This window comes from Hypanus sabinus, chromosome 14 (assembly GCF_030144855.1).
Source record: "Hypanus sabinus isolate sHypSab1 chromosome 14, sHypSab1.hap1, whole genome shotgun sequence".
NCBI lineage: Eukaryota > Metazoa > Chordata > Chondrichthyes > Myliobatiformes > Dasyatidae > Hypanus > Hypanus sabinus.
In genome coordinates, this window is record NC_082719.1 from 102,927,327 (window position 1) to 102,944,210 (window position 16,884).

The 16,884-nt window shown below is 44.6% G+C and overlaps 1 protein-coding gene across 3 annotated transcripts in view; it reads left to right on the plus strand.

Annotated features, from left to right (window-relative positions):
• Positions 1 to 16,884, plus strand: part of myo5b (myosin VB) — a 299,416-nt gene that overhangs the window by 154,443 nt on the left and 128,089 nt on the right. For all 3 annotated transcript variants that reach the window (XM_059989735.1, XM_059989733.1, XM_059989734.1), the window contains exon 14: positions 7,236 to 7,319. In XM_059989735.1, coding sequence (XP_059845718.1) covers positions 7,236 to 7,319 — 84 coding nt within the window. The remainder of the gene's footprint in view (positions 1 to 7,235; positions 7,320 to 16,884) is intronic.

Consider the following 16,884-nt stretch of genomic DNA (forward strand, 5'->3'; position numbering starts at 1 on the left):
CCTACTCCAAGGTAATTACCCCTTCATTGACAGTGAAGTGGTGGACGAATTGACGAAGTATTTCGCTGTGGGTGGCACTAGCCGTATGGTGGAAGTTCCAGGTGTCGGGTCAAGAAATGTGTGGTTACCATTACTAGGGAGAAGGTTCTTGGGAAATTGAAAGGTTTGAGGGTAGATAAATCACCTGGACCAGATGGTCTACACCCCAGGGTTCTGAAAGAGGTGGCTGAAGAGATTGTGGAGGCACTAGTAATGATCTTTCAAGAATCTAGAGATTCTGGAAGACTGGAAAGGAGAGAGGCAGAAAAAGAAACTATAGGCCAGTTAGTCTGAGTTCAGTGGTTGGGAAAATGTTGGAGTCCATTGTTAAGAATGTGGCACCTCCTCCCTCACTACCATTCAGGACCCCAAACAGTCTTTCCAGGTGAGGCAACACTTTACCTGTGAGCCTGTTGATGTCATATTCTCTGGCCGGTGTTCCCAGTGTGGCCTCCCGTATATTGGTGACACCCGACGTAGATTGGGAGACTGCTTTGCTGGGCACCTATGTTCTATTTGCTAGAAGAAGCGGGATCTTCCAGTGGCCACCAATTTTAATTCTGCTTCCTATTCCCATTCCAATATGCCAATCCATGGCCTCCTCTATTATTGTGATGAGGCCACACTCAGATTGGAGGAGCAACACTTTATATTCCGTCTGGGTAGCATCCAACCTGATGGCATGAACATCGATTTCTTGAACTTCTGGCAATGCCCCCCACCCTTCACCATTCCCCATCCCCTTTTCCCTCTCTCACTTTATCTCCTTACCTGCCCATTGCCTCCCTCTGGTGATCCTCCACCCTTCTCTTTCTTTCCATGGCCTTCTGTCCTCTCCTATCAGATCCCCCCTTCTCCAGCTCTTTATTTCACCAATCTTTATGCCAGCTCTTTATTTCACACTTTCTCCCTCCCAGTTTTCACGATCACCTTGTGTTTCTCCCTTTTAACTCTACTCCTCAGCTTTTTTCTCCATCCTGCTGTAGGGTCTCTGTCCAAAAGGTCGAGTGTATTCTTTTCCATAGAAGCTACCTGCTCTGTTGAGTTCCTCCAACATTTTGTGTGTGATGTGTGGTTTCGGAGTACTTGGAGGTACATGACAAAATAGGTCATTGATTTCCTTAAGGGAAAATCTAAGATGACGAATTTGTTGGAATATGTTGGAGAAATAACAAGCAGGATAGACAAAGGAGAAGTTGTGTACTTGGACTTTCAGAAGGCCTTTGACAAACTGCCAGACATGAGACTGCATAACAAGTTATGAGCCCATGGTACTACAGGGAAGATTCTAGCATGGATAAAACAGCGGCTGATTGGCATGAGGCACGTGGGAATAAAGGGGGCCTTTTCTGGTTGGCTGCCAGTGACTAGTGGTGTTCCACAGAGGTCTGTGTTAAACCCCATTCTTTTTACGCCATATGTCAATGATTTGGATGATGGAATTGATGGCTTTGTTGCAAAGTTGGCAGATGATTGGGGGGATTTGATCGAGGTATTTAAAATTTTGAGAGGGATAGATAGAGTTGATGTGAATAGGCTGTTTCCATTGAGAGTAGGGGAGATTCAAACGAGAGGACATGATTTGAGAGTTGGGGGGCAGAAGTTTAAGAGAAACACGAGGGGGTATTTCTTTACTCAGAGAGTGATAGCTGTGTGGAATGAGCTTCCTGTAGAAGTAGTAGAGGCCAGTTGAGTTGTGTCATTTAAGGTAAAATTGGATAGGTATATGGACAGGAAAGGAGTGGAAGGTTGTGGGCTGAGTGCGGGGAGGTGGGACTAGGTGAGATTAAGAGTTCGGCACGGACTAGGAGGGCCAAGATGGCCTGTTTCCGTGCTGTGATTGTTATATGGTTATATGATATGAAGATAGGTAGAGGGGCAGGTAGTTTTGTGGAGGTAACGAGGCTACAAAAGGACTTAGACAGACTATGAGAAAGGGCAAAGAAATGGCAGATGGAATACAGAGTCAGGAAGTGTATAGTCCTGCACTTTGGTAGAAGAAATAAAAGGGTTGTCTATTTTCTAAATGAAGAGTAAATCCAAAAATCTGAAGTATAAAGGGACCTGGGAGTCCTTGAGCAGGATCCCCTGAAGGTTAATTCACAGGTTGAGTCTGTGCTGAGGAAGGCAAATGCAATGTTAGCATTCATTTCGAGAGGTCTAGAATATAAAAGCAAGGATGTTGAGACTTTATAAAGCACTGGTGAGGCCTCACTTGGAGTATTGTGAGCAGTTTTGGCTCCATATCTTTGAAAGGATGTGCTGAAACTGGAGAGGGTTCAATGCAAGTTCATGAAAATGATTCCAGGATTGAATGGCTTGTTATATGAAGAGCGTCTGATGGCTCAGGGCTTGTCTGAGCTGAGGCCTCCATTGGTCAGAGTTAACCATGAATATTTCATCCTAGCTGTCTAGATATGCAAGCCTGGGCAGTACGATACGGAGAGCAAGCTATTGCCCAGGTAGCAAGCTCCCCCTCTCCCCGTAACTGATGAACCCAAAGGAACCGCAGAGCCAGTATAGTATGGTACCAGCAGTGTCGCAGGAGCTGCCAGTCAGTATTGAACTCAATGTAGGACTACCGGAGGGATTCCAGCTCCGGATTTTTCCTTTGGCATTACCCCTGAAGCCTTCTCCATGAGTGGGTTTAGCTTCATGGCAGCGGAGGTTTGTGATCAGAGTTTTCCTTCTCCTAGATGAGCTCCCAACCTTGGCTGACAAGCCCCATTTTCCCAGAGCAACTGGTTTTAAGGTGCCAATAACCTGCCTTTGCCCCTTCTCCTGTCAGTAGAAGTGGTTCCGCTGGGCTTAGTAGGACAGGAGATGGACTTGGTTGTCAGAGGCTATTTGAGACACAAGCTAATGGAAGCATTTAATAGGCATTTGGAGCTCATCCCCTTTACCACTGCTGGCAATAACAACCTTGAGGATCCTCTGGGCCTGTACTCACTAGGATTTTGCAGAATGAGGGATGACTTCATTGAAACCTATCGAATGGTGAAAGGCCTTGATAGAGTGGATGTGGGGAGGATGTTTCCTGTTGTGGGAAAGTCTAAGACTGGAGGACATGACCTCAGAACAGAGGGGCTTCCTTTGAGAATGGAGATGAGGGGGAAATTCTTCAGCCAGAGAGTGGTGGATCTATGGAATTCTTTGCCACAGGCAACGGTGGAGGACAAGTCTTTAAGTATATTTAAGGCAGAGGTTGATAAATTCTTGATTAGTCAGAGCATGAAAGGATATGGGGAGAAGGCAGAAGATTGGGGCTGAGATGAAAATTGGATCAGCCATAATGAAATGTTGGATCAGACTCATTGGCCAAATGGTCTAATTCTGCTTCTAAAATCTTATGGTCTTATGGGCTAGAAAAAGGGAAAAGAACTTGCTGAAACCTGTTGACCAATGTGTTCACACATCCAACATTTTAGTAAATTGCTGGAAATCCAGAGCAACACACACAAAATGATAGAGGAAATCAGCAGATCAGGCAGCATCTATGGAAATAGAACCACGTCCCCTAATCTGTCTAGGTCCTTCTGGAGACTCTTGACCTCCTCAAAACTACCTGCCCCTCCACCAGTCTTTGTATAGTCTGCAAATTTTGCAACAAAGTCATTAATTCCAACATCCAAATCATTGACATATAATGTAAAAAGAATCGGTCTCAACACAGACCCCAATTGAACACCACTAGTCACCGACAGCCAACCAGAAAAGACTCCCTTTATTCCCAGTCTTTGCCTCCTGCTAATCAGACACTGCTTTATTCATGCTAGAATCTTTCTTGTAATACCACGGGCTCATAGTTTATTCAGCAGCCTCATATGTGGCACCTTATCAAAAGCCTTCTGAAAATCCAAGTACTGGCATCAAATGATTCTCCTTTGTCTTTCCTGCTTATTATTTCTTCAAACAATTCCAGCAGATTATTTGGTCAAGATTTTTCCTTGTGGAAACCATGCTGACCGCAACCTATTTTATCATGTGCCTCCAGCCCGTTAGCCGCTGCACCTCCTCCCTGTAAGCTGACTCCTCATTCTTGCTGATGAGACCCACCTTGGTCGTGTCATCGGCGAACTTGATGATGTGGTTCGACCTGTGTGTTGCAGCACAGTCATGGGTCAGCAGAATGAACAGCAGTGGACTGAGCACACAGCCCTGGGGGACCCCCCGTGCTCAGTGTGACGGTGTTGGAGATGCTGCCTCCGATCCAGACTGACTGAGGTCTCCCAGTCAGGAAGTCTAGGATCCAGTTGCAGAGGGAGGTGTTCAGGCCCAGTGGGCTCAGCTTTCCAATCAGTTTCTGAGGGATGATTGTGTTGAATGCTGAACTGAAGTCTATGAACAGCATCCAAACGTATGTGTCTTTTTTGTCCAGGTGGGTTAGGGCCAGGTGGAGGGTGATGGCAATGGTGTCGTCTGTTGAACGGTTGGGACGGTACACGAACTGCAGGGGGTCCAGTGAGGGGGTCAGCAGGGTCTTGATGTGCCTCGTGACGAGCCTCTCGAAACACTTCATGATGATGGATGTGAGTGCAACAGGATGGTAGTCATTAGGCAGGACACTGAAGACTTCTTCGGCAGGGGGCGATGGTGGCGGCCTTGAAGCACATTGGAATGGTGGCACTGCTCAGGGAGATGTTGAAGATGTCAGTGAGAGCATCTGCTAGCTGGTCTGCACATCCTCTAAGCACTCTAACAGGAACATTGTCTGGTCCAGTAGCCTTCCATAGGTTGACCCTGCACAGGGTTCTCCTCACGTCGGCCACGGTGAGACACAGCACTTCCTCACTTCTAGAATCAACCTGGTGAACTTCCTCTGCACTGCCTCTGAAGCCAGTATATCCTCCCTCAAGTAAGGAGACCAGAATTGCACGCAATACTCCAGGTGCGGCTTCACCAGTACCCTGTACAATTGCAGCATAACCTCCCTGCTCTTAAATTCAATCCCTCTAGCAATGAAGGCCAACATCCCATTTGCCCTCTTGATAGCCTGCTGCACCTGCAAACCATCATTTTGTGATTCATGCACAAGCATTCCCAAGTCCCTCTGCACAGCAGCATTTAAATAATAATCTGCTCTTTCATTTTCTCTTCCAAAGTGGATGACCTCGCAGTTACAAACATTGTACTCCATCTGCCAGACCCTTGCTCACTCACTTAACCTCTCTCTGCAAACTCTCTGTATCTGCTGCACAATTTGCTTTTCCACTCAATTCGGTTTCATCAGCAAACTTAGATACACTACACTCGGTCTTTTCTTCCAGATCGTTAATGTAAGTTGTGAACAGTTGTGGGCCCAGCACCGACCCCTGCGACACACCGCTCACCACTGATTGCCAACCAGAGTAATACCCGTGTATCCCAACTCTCTGCTTTCTATTAGTTAACCAATCCTCTATTCATGCTAACACATCACCCCCAACTCTATGCATCCTTATCTTATTGATAAGTCTTTTAAGTGGCACCTTATCGAACACCTTCTGAAAATCCAAGTAAATAACATATAATCTATTCCCCTCTATCCACTGTGCTCATTATATTCTCAAAGAACTCCAGTAAGTTTATCAGACAGGACCTGCCTTTGCTGAATCCATGTTGTGTCTGTCTGATGGATCCATTTCTTACCAGATGTCTCGCTATTTCTTCTTTAATGATAGCATCAAGCATTTTCCCAACTACAGATGTTAAACTAACTGACCTGCCTTTTGCCTACATCCTTTTTTGAAATGTTGCATGACAATTGCCATCTTCAAATCCACCAGAATCTATCCAGAGTCCAGAGAGTTTTGGTAAATTATCACCAAAGCCTCTACTATAACCTCTGCCATTTCTTTCAGTACCCTGGGATGCATTCCATCAGGACCAGGGGACTTGTCTATCTTCAGGCCCACAAGTTTACTCAGCACTACCTCTTTAGTGATAGCGATTGTATTGAGGTCCTCACCTCCCAATGCATCCATAACATCTCTCTTCAACATGTTAAATGTGTTCTCCACCATGAAGACTGACACAAAATAGTCATTCAAAGCCTCGGCCATTTCCTCATTACCCAATATCAATTCCCCCTTCTCGTCCTCAAAGAGACCCTACATTCACTTTAGCCACCTCTTTCCAATCTATTTGATTATAAAAACTTTTACTATCTGTTTTTATACTTTGTGCTAGTTTATTTTCATAATCTAGCTTCCCTTTCTTTATTGCTAGCATAGTAGATCTTTGTTGATTTTAAAGTTTTCCCAGTCTCCCAGTTTCCCACTACTCTTGGCGACATTGTATGCATGAGCTTTTAGCTTGATGCCACCTTTTATTTCCTTAGTTATCCAAGGCTGGAATAGACTTCTGTTGAGCACCGTGAAAAATCACTTTGAAAGTCTTCCGCTGTTCCTCTATTGTCCCACCATATAGCATGTTTTCCCAATCTACACTAACCAAATTCTCCCTCATCCCATTGTAGTCTCCGTTATTTAGGCATAATACACTGGTTTTAGATTGAACTATTGCACCCTCCATTTGTTGAGAAACCTAATTATACTGTGCCTGCATCTGACCGGTTTCTGCCTCACTCTTGGCTGGTGCTCCTGGAGGAAGGTGCCTGCATTTGAACAGTCTCTCTCTCTCACCCTTAGTCAATGCTTATGGAGAATGGTACTGGACTCGGGTCTTGGGCAAGGTTTAATCGATGCAGTTTGTGGATTGAACTCTGCAGTTCACATTGTGATGTATTTCTGTTTCCTTGTCTTATTGCTATTTTGAGCTATTTTGATTGTGGGGGTTGGGGCAGACTGTCTCTGTGGCCCGAGTCAACGACTGACACAGTGCTAAATTGAGCTGAACCAAACTGAAAATTCCTGGACTGTTCCATGGACTCTGTGGTTTGATGTTTGACACTCTGTGTGTTGCTTGCTCGATTTTCACTGTTTCAACAATTTGTTCTTTTTTTCCGGATTTCATGTTTTCCTTGAATGGGTTCCATAGTGTTTCTTTATTCTCTGGCTGTCAGTGGGAAGACAAATCTCAGGGTTGGAGACTGCATGCGTACTTTGATAATAAATGTATTTTGAATCTTTGATGTTAAACCTAATTCTGCTTCGGATTCGAGTGGCTACGATTTTCCGAGTTTCTCTCTCTGATGTCCTTCACACTGCCACGAGAACGGGAACTGTTAAAGCTCAGGCTGCTGTTGTGTTTTGCAGGTGGAGTATCAGTGTGATGGGTTCCTAGAGAAGAACAGGGACACAGTCTATGAAGAACAGATCAACATACTGAAGGCCAGCAAGGTAAGGCACATTTCAGAATACAGTATCTTTGCCACTGTATTGTGACTCAGACTGCTGTGGCCTGTATCTGGTTAGGAAATTAGACCATATGACCTTAAAACATAGCAGCAAATTAGACCACTTGGCCCATTGAGTCTGCATCATGACTCATTTATTATCCCTCTCAACTCTCAACCCCATTCTCCTATCTTGCCACCGTAGCCTTTTACACCCTTACTAATCAAGAACCAATCAAACTCTGCTTTAAATATACTCAATGTCTTGGCCTCCACAGCTGCTTAGGAGCAGAATTAGGCCATCGAGACAACTCCACCATTTCATCATGTCTGAACACAGATCCCATTCAACCCCAATACACCTGCCCTCTTACCATATCCCTTGATGTCCCAACCAATCAGGAAACTATCAGCTACCAATTTGAATATACCCTTGGACTTGGCCTCCATTGGAGTCTGTGGCAGAACACTCCACAGATTCACCACTCTTTGGCTAAAAAAATTCTTCCTTATTTCCATTCTAAAAGGTTGCCTCTCAATTTTGAGGCTGTTCTCTAGGTCTAGGTACCCCCCACCAGAGAAAACATCTTCTCTGCATCCACCTTTTCTAATCCTTTTAACATTCAGTAGGTTTCAATGAGATCCCTCACAGTGTAATAAATTCCTGTGAATACAGACCAAAAGCTCCCAAACACTCCTCATATGTCAGCCTCTTCATTCCTGGAATTATCCCCATGAGCCTCCCCTGGACTCTCTCCAAATACAATAAATCATTTCTGAGATGAGTGGCCCAAAACTGTTGACAATACTCCAAGTGTGGCCTGACTAGTGTCTTATAAATCCTCAGAATTATCTCATTTTTATATTCTATCCTCCTTGAAATAAATGCCAACACTGCATTCGCCTTCCTTACCATAGACTCAACTTGTAAATTAACCTTCTGGGAGTTTTGCGGGAGGAATCCTAAGTCCTTCTGTACCTCTGATGTTTCAATTTAGACGATAGTCTGCACTATTGTTCCTTTACCAAAATCACTATCATACATTTTCCAAAACTGCATTCCATCTGCCACTTTTTTGTCTATTCTTAAAATTTGCCCAAGCCCTGCTGCAATCGCATTGCTTCCTCAGCACTACCTACCCCTCCACCTATCTTTGTATCTTCCACAAACTTAGCCACAAATTCCACTATCCAAATCATTGACAAACAATGTGAAAAGTAGCGGTTCCATTACTGACCCCTGAGGAACACCACTAGTCACTGGCAGCCAACCAGAAAAGGCCCCCTTTCTTCCCACTCGCTGCCTCCTGCCTATCAGCCATCCCTCTATCCAGGCCAGTATCTTTCCTGTAACGCCACAGGATTTTATCTTGTTAAGCATCCTCATATGTGGCACCTTATCAAATGCCTTCTGAAAATCCAATTAAAAGGCATCCACTGCCTCGCTTTGTTATCCCTGCTGGTTACTTCCCAATCCCCTTGCATACAGAAGTCCCCCATTACAATTGTGTCATTGCTCTTATTACATGCCTTTTCCAGCTCCCTTTGCAATCTCACTGACCCTATGTCACGCCTTTCTAAAGATGTAATTCCACCCCTTACTAACAGAGCCACACCACCGCTTCTGCCTTCCTGCCTGTCCTGTTGATACAAAGTATATCCATTAATGTTAACCTCCCAACTATGACCTTCTTTCAGCCACACACATTTAAATACAGCACCTTCAGTCTTGTGTTCTTCACCCTTTTGAATTTTGCCTCTGTGGTACAAATGAACTCTTTACTCTGTCTGCATTTGTATCCAATCATTGGCTAGTCCTTCCTTACATTCATGTTACACCCATCATCTACTTGTAAACCTGCTGGCTCATCCTCAGCTCTATCGTGCTGGTTCCCATCCCTCTGCCAGATTAGCTTAAACCACTCCCAACAGCTCTAGTAAACCTGCCCACAATAATATCGGTCCCCCTCGGATTCAAGTACAACCCGTCCCTTTTGTCCAGGTAACACCTGCCCCAGAAGAGGTCTCAATTATACTGAATTCTGAATCCCGGCTCACTGCTCCAATTCTTCAGCCATGAGTTTATCTGCCACCTCATTCTACTCCTATCCTCACTGTCGCATGGCTCAGGCAGCAATCATGAGATTACTACTCTTAAGGTCCTGCTTCTCAGCTGCCCTCCTAACTCCCTGCATTCTATTTTTAGGATCTCCTCCCTTTTTCTACCCATGTTGTTGCTACCAATATGTACCATGACTTCTGGCTGCTCAGCCTCCCTTTTCAAAATATTGTGATGTATTTAGAAACATCGCGGACCCTGGCACTTGGGAGGCAAACTACCATTGTGTTTCCTTTTTCTGTCCACAGAATCATCTATCTGTCCCCCTGACTATTAAGTCCCCTATCGCTGTTGCCCTCCTCTTCAATTCTTTACCCTCTGAGCCACAGGGCCAAACTCAGTGCCAGAGGCACAGCCACTGTTGCCTCCCCTAGTACTTCGCTCATCCCCCCCCCCCCAACAGTACTCAGAATGGAGTACTGATTGTTGAGGGGTCGGCCACAGGGTTGATCTCCACGATCTGATGTTCTCCTTCCCTCTATTGACAGTCACCTATTTATCTGTCTGCTGTCGCCTTGTGGTGACTACTTCTCTGTAGCTCCTATCTATCACCGCTTCACTTTCCCAAACAAGCCAAAGGTAATCAAGCTGCAGCTCCAGTTCCTTAACACGGTTTCTCAGGAGCTGCATCTTGATGCACCTGGGGCAGATGTGGCCATCGAGCCAGCTGGTGGTCTCCTGGAAATCCCACATCTGACACTCAGAACAGAACACTGTCTCTACAGACATACTCCCTATTCTCTCAAGAGTTAGTTCAGAAAAAAGAAATAAGAAATAATGAATGAACTTACCTTGTCACCGCCTGTTCTCAATGAAGCCCTGTAGAGCCAAAGCCTTACTACTCTGACTCAGACTACTCTGACGACAATCGCTCCGATGCTGACCACTCCACTAGATGGTACCTCTCTTTTATAGAGACAGGGTTTTTAAAGTTCTTCATCGGACCTGCACGGGTCTGTTGCATCTGCACAGTACTTCAATCGAAGACTCCCTATATTAATGGCATATCTATAACAATGATCTGGATGATAATGTGGTTAACTGGGTCAGCAAATTTGCAGATGACACCAAGACGGGAGATGTAGTGGACACTGAGGAAGACTATTAAAGCTTGCAGTGGCATCTGGACCAGCTGAAAAAATGGGCAGAGAAATGGCAGATGGAATTTAATACATACAAATGCATGGTGTTGCACTTTGATAGGACCTAGGTTAGGTCTTACACAGTGAGCCATAGGGCACTGAGGAGTGTGGTAGGACAAAGGGATCTGGGAATACAGGGCCATAATTTATTGACAGTGCTGGCATGGTTTGATAGGGTCGTAAAGAAAGCTTTTGGAACAATGGCTTTCATAAACCAAAGTATTGAGTACAGAAGATGGAGTTAGTTTGATATTGTATACTGTGAGACGTTGGTGAGGCCTGGTGGAATATAGTGTGCAGTTTTTGGTCACCCATATACAAGAAAGATGTAAATAAGGTTGAAAGAGTACAGAGAAAAATTCTGAGCATGTTGCTGGGACTGGAGGACCTGAGTGAGAAGGAAGGATTGAATGGGTTAGGACTGTATTCCTTGGAACATAAAAGATTGAGGGGAGATTTGAAAGAAGTATACAAAATGTTAGAGAGATGTAAATAGGGTAAGTACAAGCAGGCTTTTTCCCTAAGTTTGGGTGGGACTACATCATGGGTCACGGGTTAAAGATGAAAGGTGAAAAGTGTAAGGCAAGCATGAGGATTGTGAGACTGTGGAACAAGCTGCCAGTGCTTGCGAGCTTGATTTCAACATTTAAGAGAAATTTGGATAGGTACATGAATGGTAGAGGTATGGAAGGCTATGGTCCAGGTGCAGGTCGATGGGACTCAGCAATTTAATGGCTCAGCATGGACTAAATGGGCTGAAGGGCCTGTTTCTGTGCTGTCTACTGCATACAGTTTCTGTACAATAAGTCAGAATGAGGAATACTAACACTGAATATGTGATATTTGTAGTTTTGTGGTAACACCAGCATGCATGACATATTAAAAGTTACTATAATTTACAATAAAAAATAAATAGATTGATAAGTGAGTAAATAAATAAATAAATAGTGCAAAAGAGGAATAGTGAGGTAATGTACATGGGTTCATGGACCATTAAGAAATCTGATGGTAGAGGGGAAGAAGCTGTTCCTAAAGATTGAGTTGGATCTTCAGGCTGCTGTTCCCCCTGCCTGATGGTGGTAATAAGAAGAGGGCATATACTGGAATCTGAGGATCCTGAGCGGTGGATTCCGACTTCTTGAGGCTCCGCCTCTTGAAGATGTGCTCAATAGTTGGGAAGCTTGTGTCCGTGATGGACCTGGCTGGTCTACAACCCTCTGCAGCTTCTTTCTTGGAGCCTTCATACCAGGAAACCAGTAAGAGCTGCAAATGTACTGTATTAAACAAAGCATCTCATCAATGATGATAAATCTCGAATCTGAATTTTGAAATACACTAGAAAGAAACTTGGGCAACAACCTGTTCCAAAGGCAAGTCTACGGCAGGGAGAAATTGTTTGTTAATCTGTAGCACTCAGAATATTTTTGTCTTCAAGTTTTGCTTTCTAGAACAAGGAACATGCTAATACCACAAATGCTCCTCAGTTTTCTCAATAATTCACATATTACATTAGTTTTTCTTTTCAAAGTTAAAAGTAAGTTTATTATCCAAGTATGTATATGTTCACTCAACTTCACTCATCCCAACATTGAACTGAACATAACCTATGTATGAACTCACTTTCAATGACCATTCATACCATGTTGTCAATATTATTTATTTACTTGTTGTTATTATTATTTTTGTATTTGCACAGTTTGTTGTCTTTTGCACTCTGGTTGTTTGTCCATCTTATTGTGTGCGGTCCTTCATTGATTCTGTTGTGTTACTTTGTACTTACCGTGAATGTCTCAAGAAAACGAATCTCACAGTTATGTAAGGTGACGTATATATTCCATGATAATAAACTTACTTCAAACTTCCAAACTTTTGAACTTGTACGTCACCATATATTACCCAGTGACTCATTTTCTTGCAGGCATTTACAGTAGAGCAAAGAAATAAAATAGAAATTAAACACAAACAACAAGTAGACACAAGAGGTACTCCAGGAGCTGGAAATCTAAAGCAATGCACACAATATGCAGGAACAGCTCGGCAGTCGGGCAAGATCCATGGATGGGAATTAACAGTTGATATTTTGGGTCAAGACCCTCCATTGTGTGTATTACAAACAAGTAACCTCCTGCCCGATGGTAGCAGGGAGAAGAGAGCGTGGGCTGGATATTGGGGGGAGGGGGTGGTCTTTTACGAGGGATTCTACTTTCCTGTGGTAGTGCATCATGTAAAAGTGTTCAAGAGTGGGGAGGGCTTCACCTGTATCTGTTCTCCCTGCTCTCCTGCTCTCGGACCCAGCTCTAGCAAACCTCCCCACAAGGATATTGGTCCCCCTCAGATTCAAGTGCAACCTGTCCCTTTTGTGAAGAGGTCCCATTTATCCGGAAATCTGAATCCCTGCCACCTGCTCCAATTCTTCCTCTTCCTGGGCATCGGTGTCTCTGTACCAGGCCACGATGCAGCCAATTAGAATGAAGTCCACTCTGATTATATAGAAATGAGTCATACTCCTCACTTCTGCTTTGCAAATAGTGGAAGTGCCTCAGGCTTTCAAGAAATGAGTCACCCACAACAGCATACCCAACCTGTGACCTGCTCTCGTAGCAGCAGTATTTAGATAGCTGGTCCGATTGCATTTCTGCTGTACAGCGACCTTCGGAGAATTGACTGTCTGGGACTCAAACTTCAAAGTGCGTTTGTTATATATGAGATTCATCTCATTACAGACAGCCACAAAACAATGAATCCCAAAATAAACTATTAAAAAAAACACCTAATGTGCAGAGAGAAAAAAAAATAAATGGTGCAAGTGATGAAAGTAAGCATTCAGAGCCGACGTGCGTGAATGAGAGTCCATTGTGAGACACGGAGAGCCAAAAGCGAGACGTGAAGCCAGGCATCACAGCCGATTCAGGAGCCTGTCGGTTGCAGGCCAGAGCCTCGGTTCAGGGCGGGGATGAGTAAACACCATGGAGCAGCAAAGCTGTCCATCACCTCCAGCCCTAAAACCCGACCTTTTCAATCAGCCCTCGCGTTTAATCGTCCAAACCTCAGGTTGTCCCCTGCTCTCGGACCCAGGCTCTGCCACCTCTAGCTCTAGCAAACCTCCCCACAAGGATATTGGCCCCCTCAGATTCAAGTGCAACCTGTCCCTTTTGTGAAGAGGTCCCATTTATCCAGAAATCTGAATCCCTGCCACCTGCTCCAATTTTTCAGCCATGAGTTTATCTGCCACCTCCTTTTATTCCTGTCCTCACTGTCATGTGGCACAGGCAGTAATTGTGAGACTACTCTTGAGGTCCTGATTCTCAGCTTCCTTCCTAACTCCCTGCATCCTGTTTTCAGGACCGCCTCTCTTTTTCTATCTATGTCGTTGGTACCAATATGTACCACAACTTCGGGCTGCTCACCCTCCATTTTCAGGATATTGTGGATACATTTAGAAACATCGCAGACCCTGGAATTACCATCTGTGTTTTTGTGTCTAGAGAATCACCTACCTGTCCCCTAATACTGGAGCCATCTTCTCCAGATCCGCAGGGTCAGACTCAGTGCCAGGGGCACAGCTGCTATTTCTTCCCCAGATAGGTCCTCCCCCCCACCAACAATACTCAAATTGGAGTACATATTGTTGAAGGGGACAGCTACAGGAGTGCTCTCCACTACCTGACATTCTCCCTTCTCTCTCCTGGCTGTCACTCATTTATCTGTCTCCACTAGCTACCTCCCTGTAGTTCCCAACTATCACCTCCTCACTTTCCCTAACAAGCCGAATGTCATCGAGCTGCAGCTCCATTTCCTGAACACAGTCTCTAAGGAGCTGTATCTTGATGCACCTGGTGCAGTTGTGGCCATCGGGAAGGCTGGTAGTCTCCCAGAAATCCCACATCTGACACCCAGATCAGAACACTGGCTCTGTAGATGCACCCCCTATTCTCTCAAGAGTTAATCCAGAAAAAAAGAAATAAAAAAACAAGGACACACACAAAATGCTGGTGGAACACAGCAGGCCAGGCAACATCTATAGGAGAAGCACTGTCGACGTTTCGGGCCGAGACCCTTCGTCAGGACAATAAGAAACAAGGAATGACTTATATGCTTACCTTGCCTCCACCTGTTCTCGCTGATGCCCTTTTGATACCTTACTACCCTACCTTCAACGACCGGTCCCAGAATGTCCGCTCCACTGGGCTGTACCTCCCTGCTGTAGGGACTGGTTCTTAAACTTTTTACTAGACCTGTGCGGGAACACTTCTGTTTCACCTGCATGGAACTCCAATCGAAGACTGAAAACATGAGGCTGCTTAACAAGCAATGAGCCCATGGTATTACAGGAAAGACTCTAGCATGGATAAGGCGGTGGCTGATCGGCAGGAGGGCGGAGGCAAAGGAGCCTTTTCTGGTTGGTTGGCAGTGACTAGTGGTGTTCCACAGGGTCTGTGTTGGGACCGATTCTTTTCAAGTTATATGTCAATGATTTGGATGATGTGATTGATGGCTTTGTTACAAAGTTTGCAGATGAAATGAAGGTAGGTGGAGGGGCAGGTAGTTCTGAGGAAGTAAAGAGGCTACAGAAGGACTTAGACAGATTAGGAGAATGGACAAACTAATGGCAGATGGAACGCAGCATCAGGAAGTGTATGGTTATGCACTTTGGTAGAAGAATTGAAAGGGTTGACTATTTTCTAAATGGAGAGAAAATGCAAAAATCTGAGATGCAAAGGTGACTTGGGAGTCCTTGTGCAACATTCTTTAATTTGCAGGTTGAGTCTGTGGTGAGGAAGGCAAATGTAATGTTTGCATTCATCTCAAGAGGACTAAAACACAAAAGCAAGGATGTAATGTTGAGACTTTATAAGGCACTGGTGAGGCCTCACTTGGAGTATTGTGAGCAGGTTTAGGCCCCTTAATCTTTGAAAGGATGTGCTGAAACTGGAGAGGTTTCAAAGGGGTCTCACGAAAATGATTCCAGGATTGAATGGCTTGTCATATGAAGAGTGTTTGATATCTCTGGGCCTGTATTCACTAGAATTCAGAAGAATGAGGAGTGACCTCATTGAAACCTAGCAAATGGTGAAAGGCCTTGATAGAGTGGATGTAGAGAGGTTGCTTCCTATGGTGGGAGAGTCTAAGACCAGAGGGCACAGCTCAGAATAGAGAGGCGTCCTTTTAGAATGGAGATGAGGGGGAATTTACTTAGCCAGAGAGTGGTGAGTCTGTGGAATTCTTTGCCACAGGCAGCTGTGCAGGCCGAGTCTTTATGTATATTTAAGGCAGAGGTTGATAGATCCTTGATTGGCCAGGGCATAAATGGTTGCAGGGAGAAGGCAGAAGATTGAGGCTGAGAGGAAAAATGCATCAGCCATGACGAAACGGCAGAACAGACTTGATGGGCCAAGTGGCTTAATTCTGCTCCTATATAATTGGTTTATTGATCAATACAGAATGCCCCTCTGGTGCTTCCCCCTCCCTCCCCTCTCCCTTTCCCTTTTCCCAACCATGATTCCCCTCTCCCTGCTCCCTTCCCACTCTGACTATAGATGTCCACAATTGAAACCCATATCAGGTTCAGGTTTATCATCACTCACATATATCATGAAATTTGTTTCCTTTTCTTTGTGGTGGTATACAGTGCAATACATAAAATCACTACAGTACCACATTACTTTACATGTTCTTATATTCTATTCAATAATTAAATAGCTCTGTAATTCTGATTCTTCGGCCTCATTTGAACATTTCACTGCCATAACTGGGTTATTGATAATGAAGGCTTACAGTCAGAGACATACAGCACAGAAACCAGACCCTTCAGCCCAACTGGCCAAGATGTCCATCTGCGCGAATATACATAGCTGCACGATAACGTGGCTTGGTCTAGAAGCACCATTGTCCAAGAATGGAAACACATTCAGAAAGGTAGCGGATATGGCCCAGTCTATCACAGACAAAACTCCCCTCAACACTGAGCACATCTACAAGGGACGCTGCCACAAGAAAGCAGCATCCATCATCGGGGACCCCTGCCATCCTGGTCATGCTCTCTTCTCGCTTCCTGCTACTATCAGGAAGGAGGTACAGGAGCCTTAGGACTCACACTGCCAGATGCAGGAATAGTTATTACCCCTCAACCATCAGGCTCCTGAACCAGCTACAGTTACTCACTACAACTCTGAAATTATCTCACAACCTATGGACTCACTTTCGAGGACTTTTCATTTCACGTTCTCAGTATTTATTTATTTATTTTGTATTTGCACAACTTGTTGTCTTTTGTACATTGATTGTCTTTATGTGTAGTCTTTCATTGA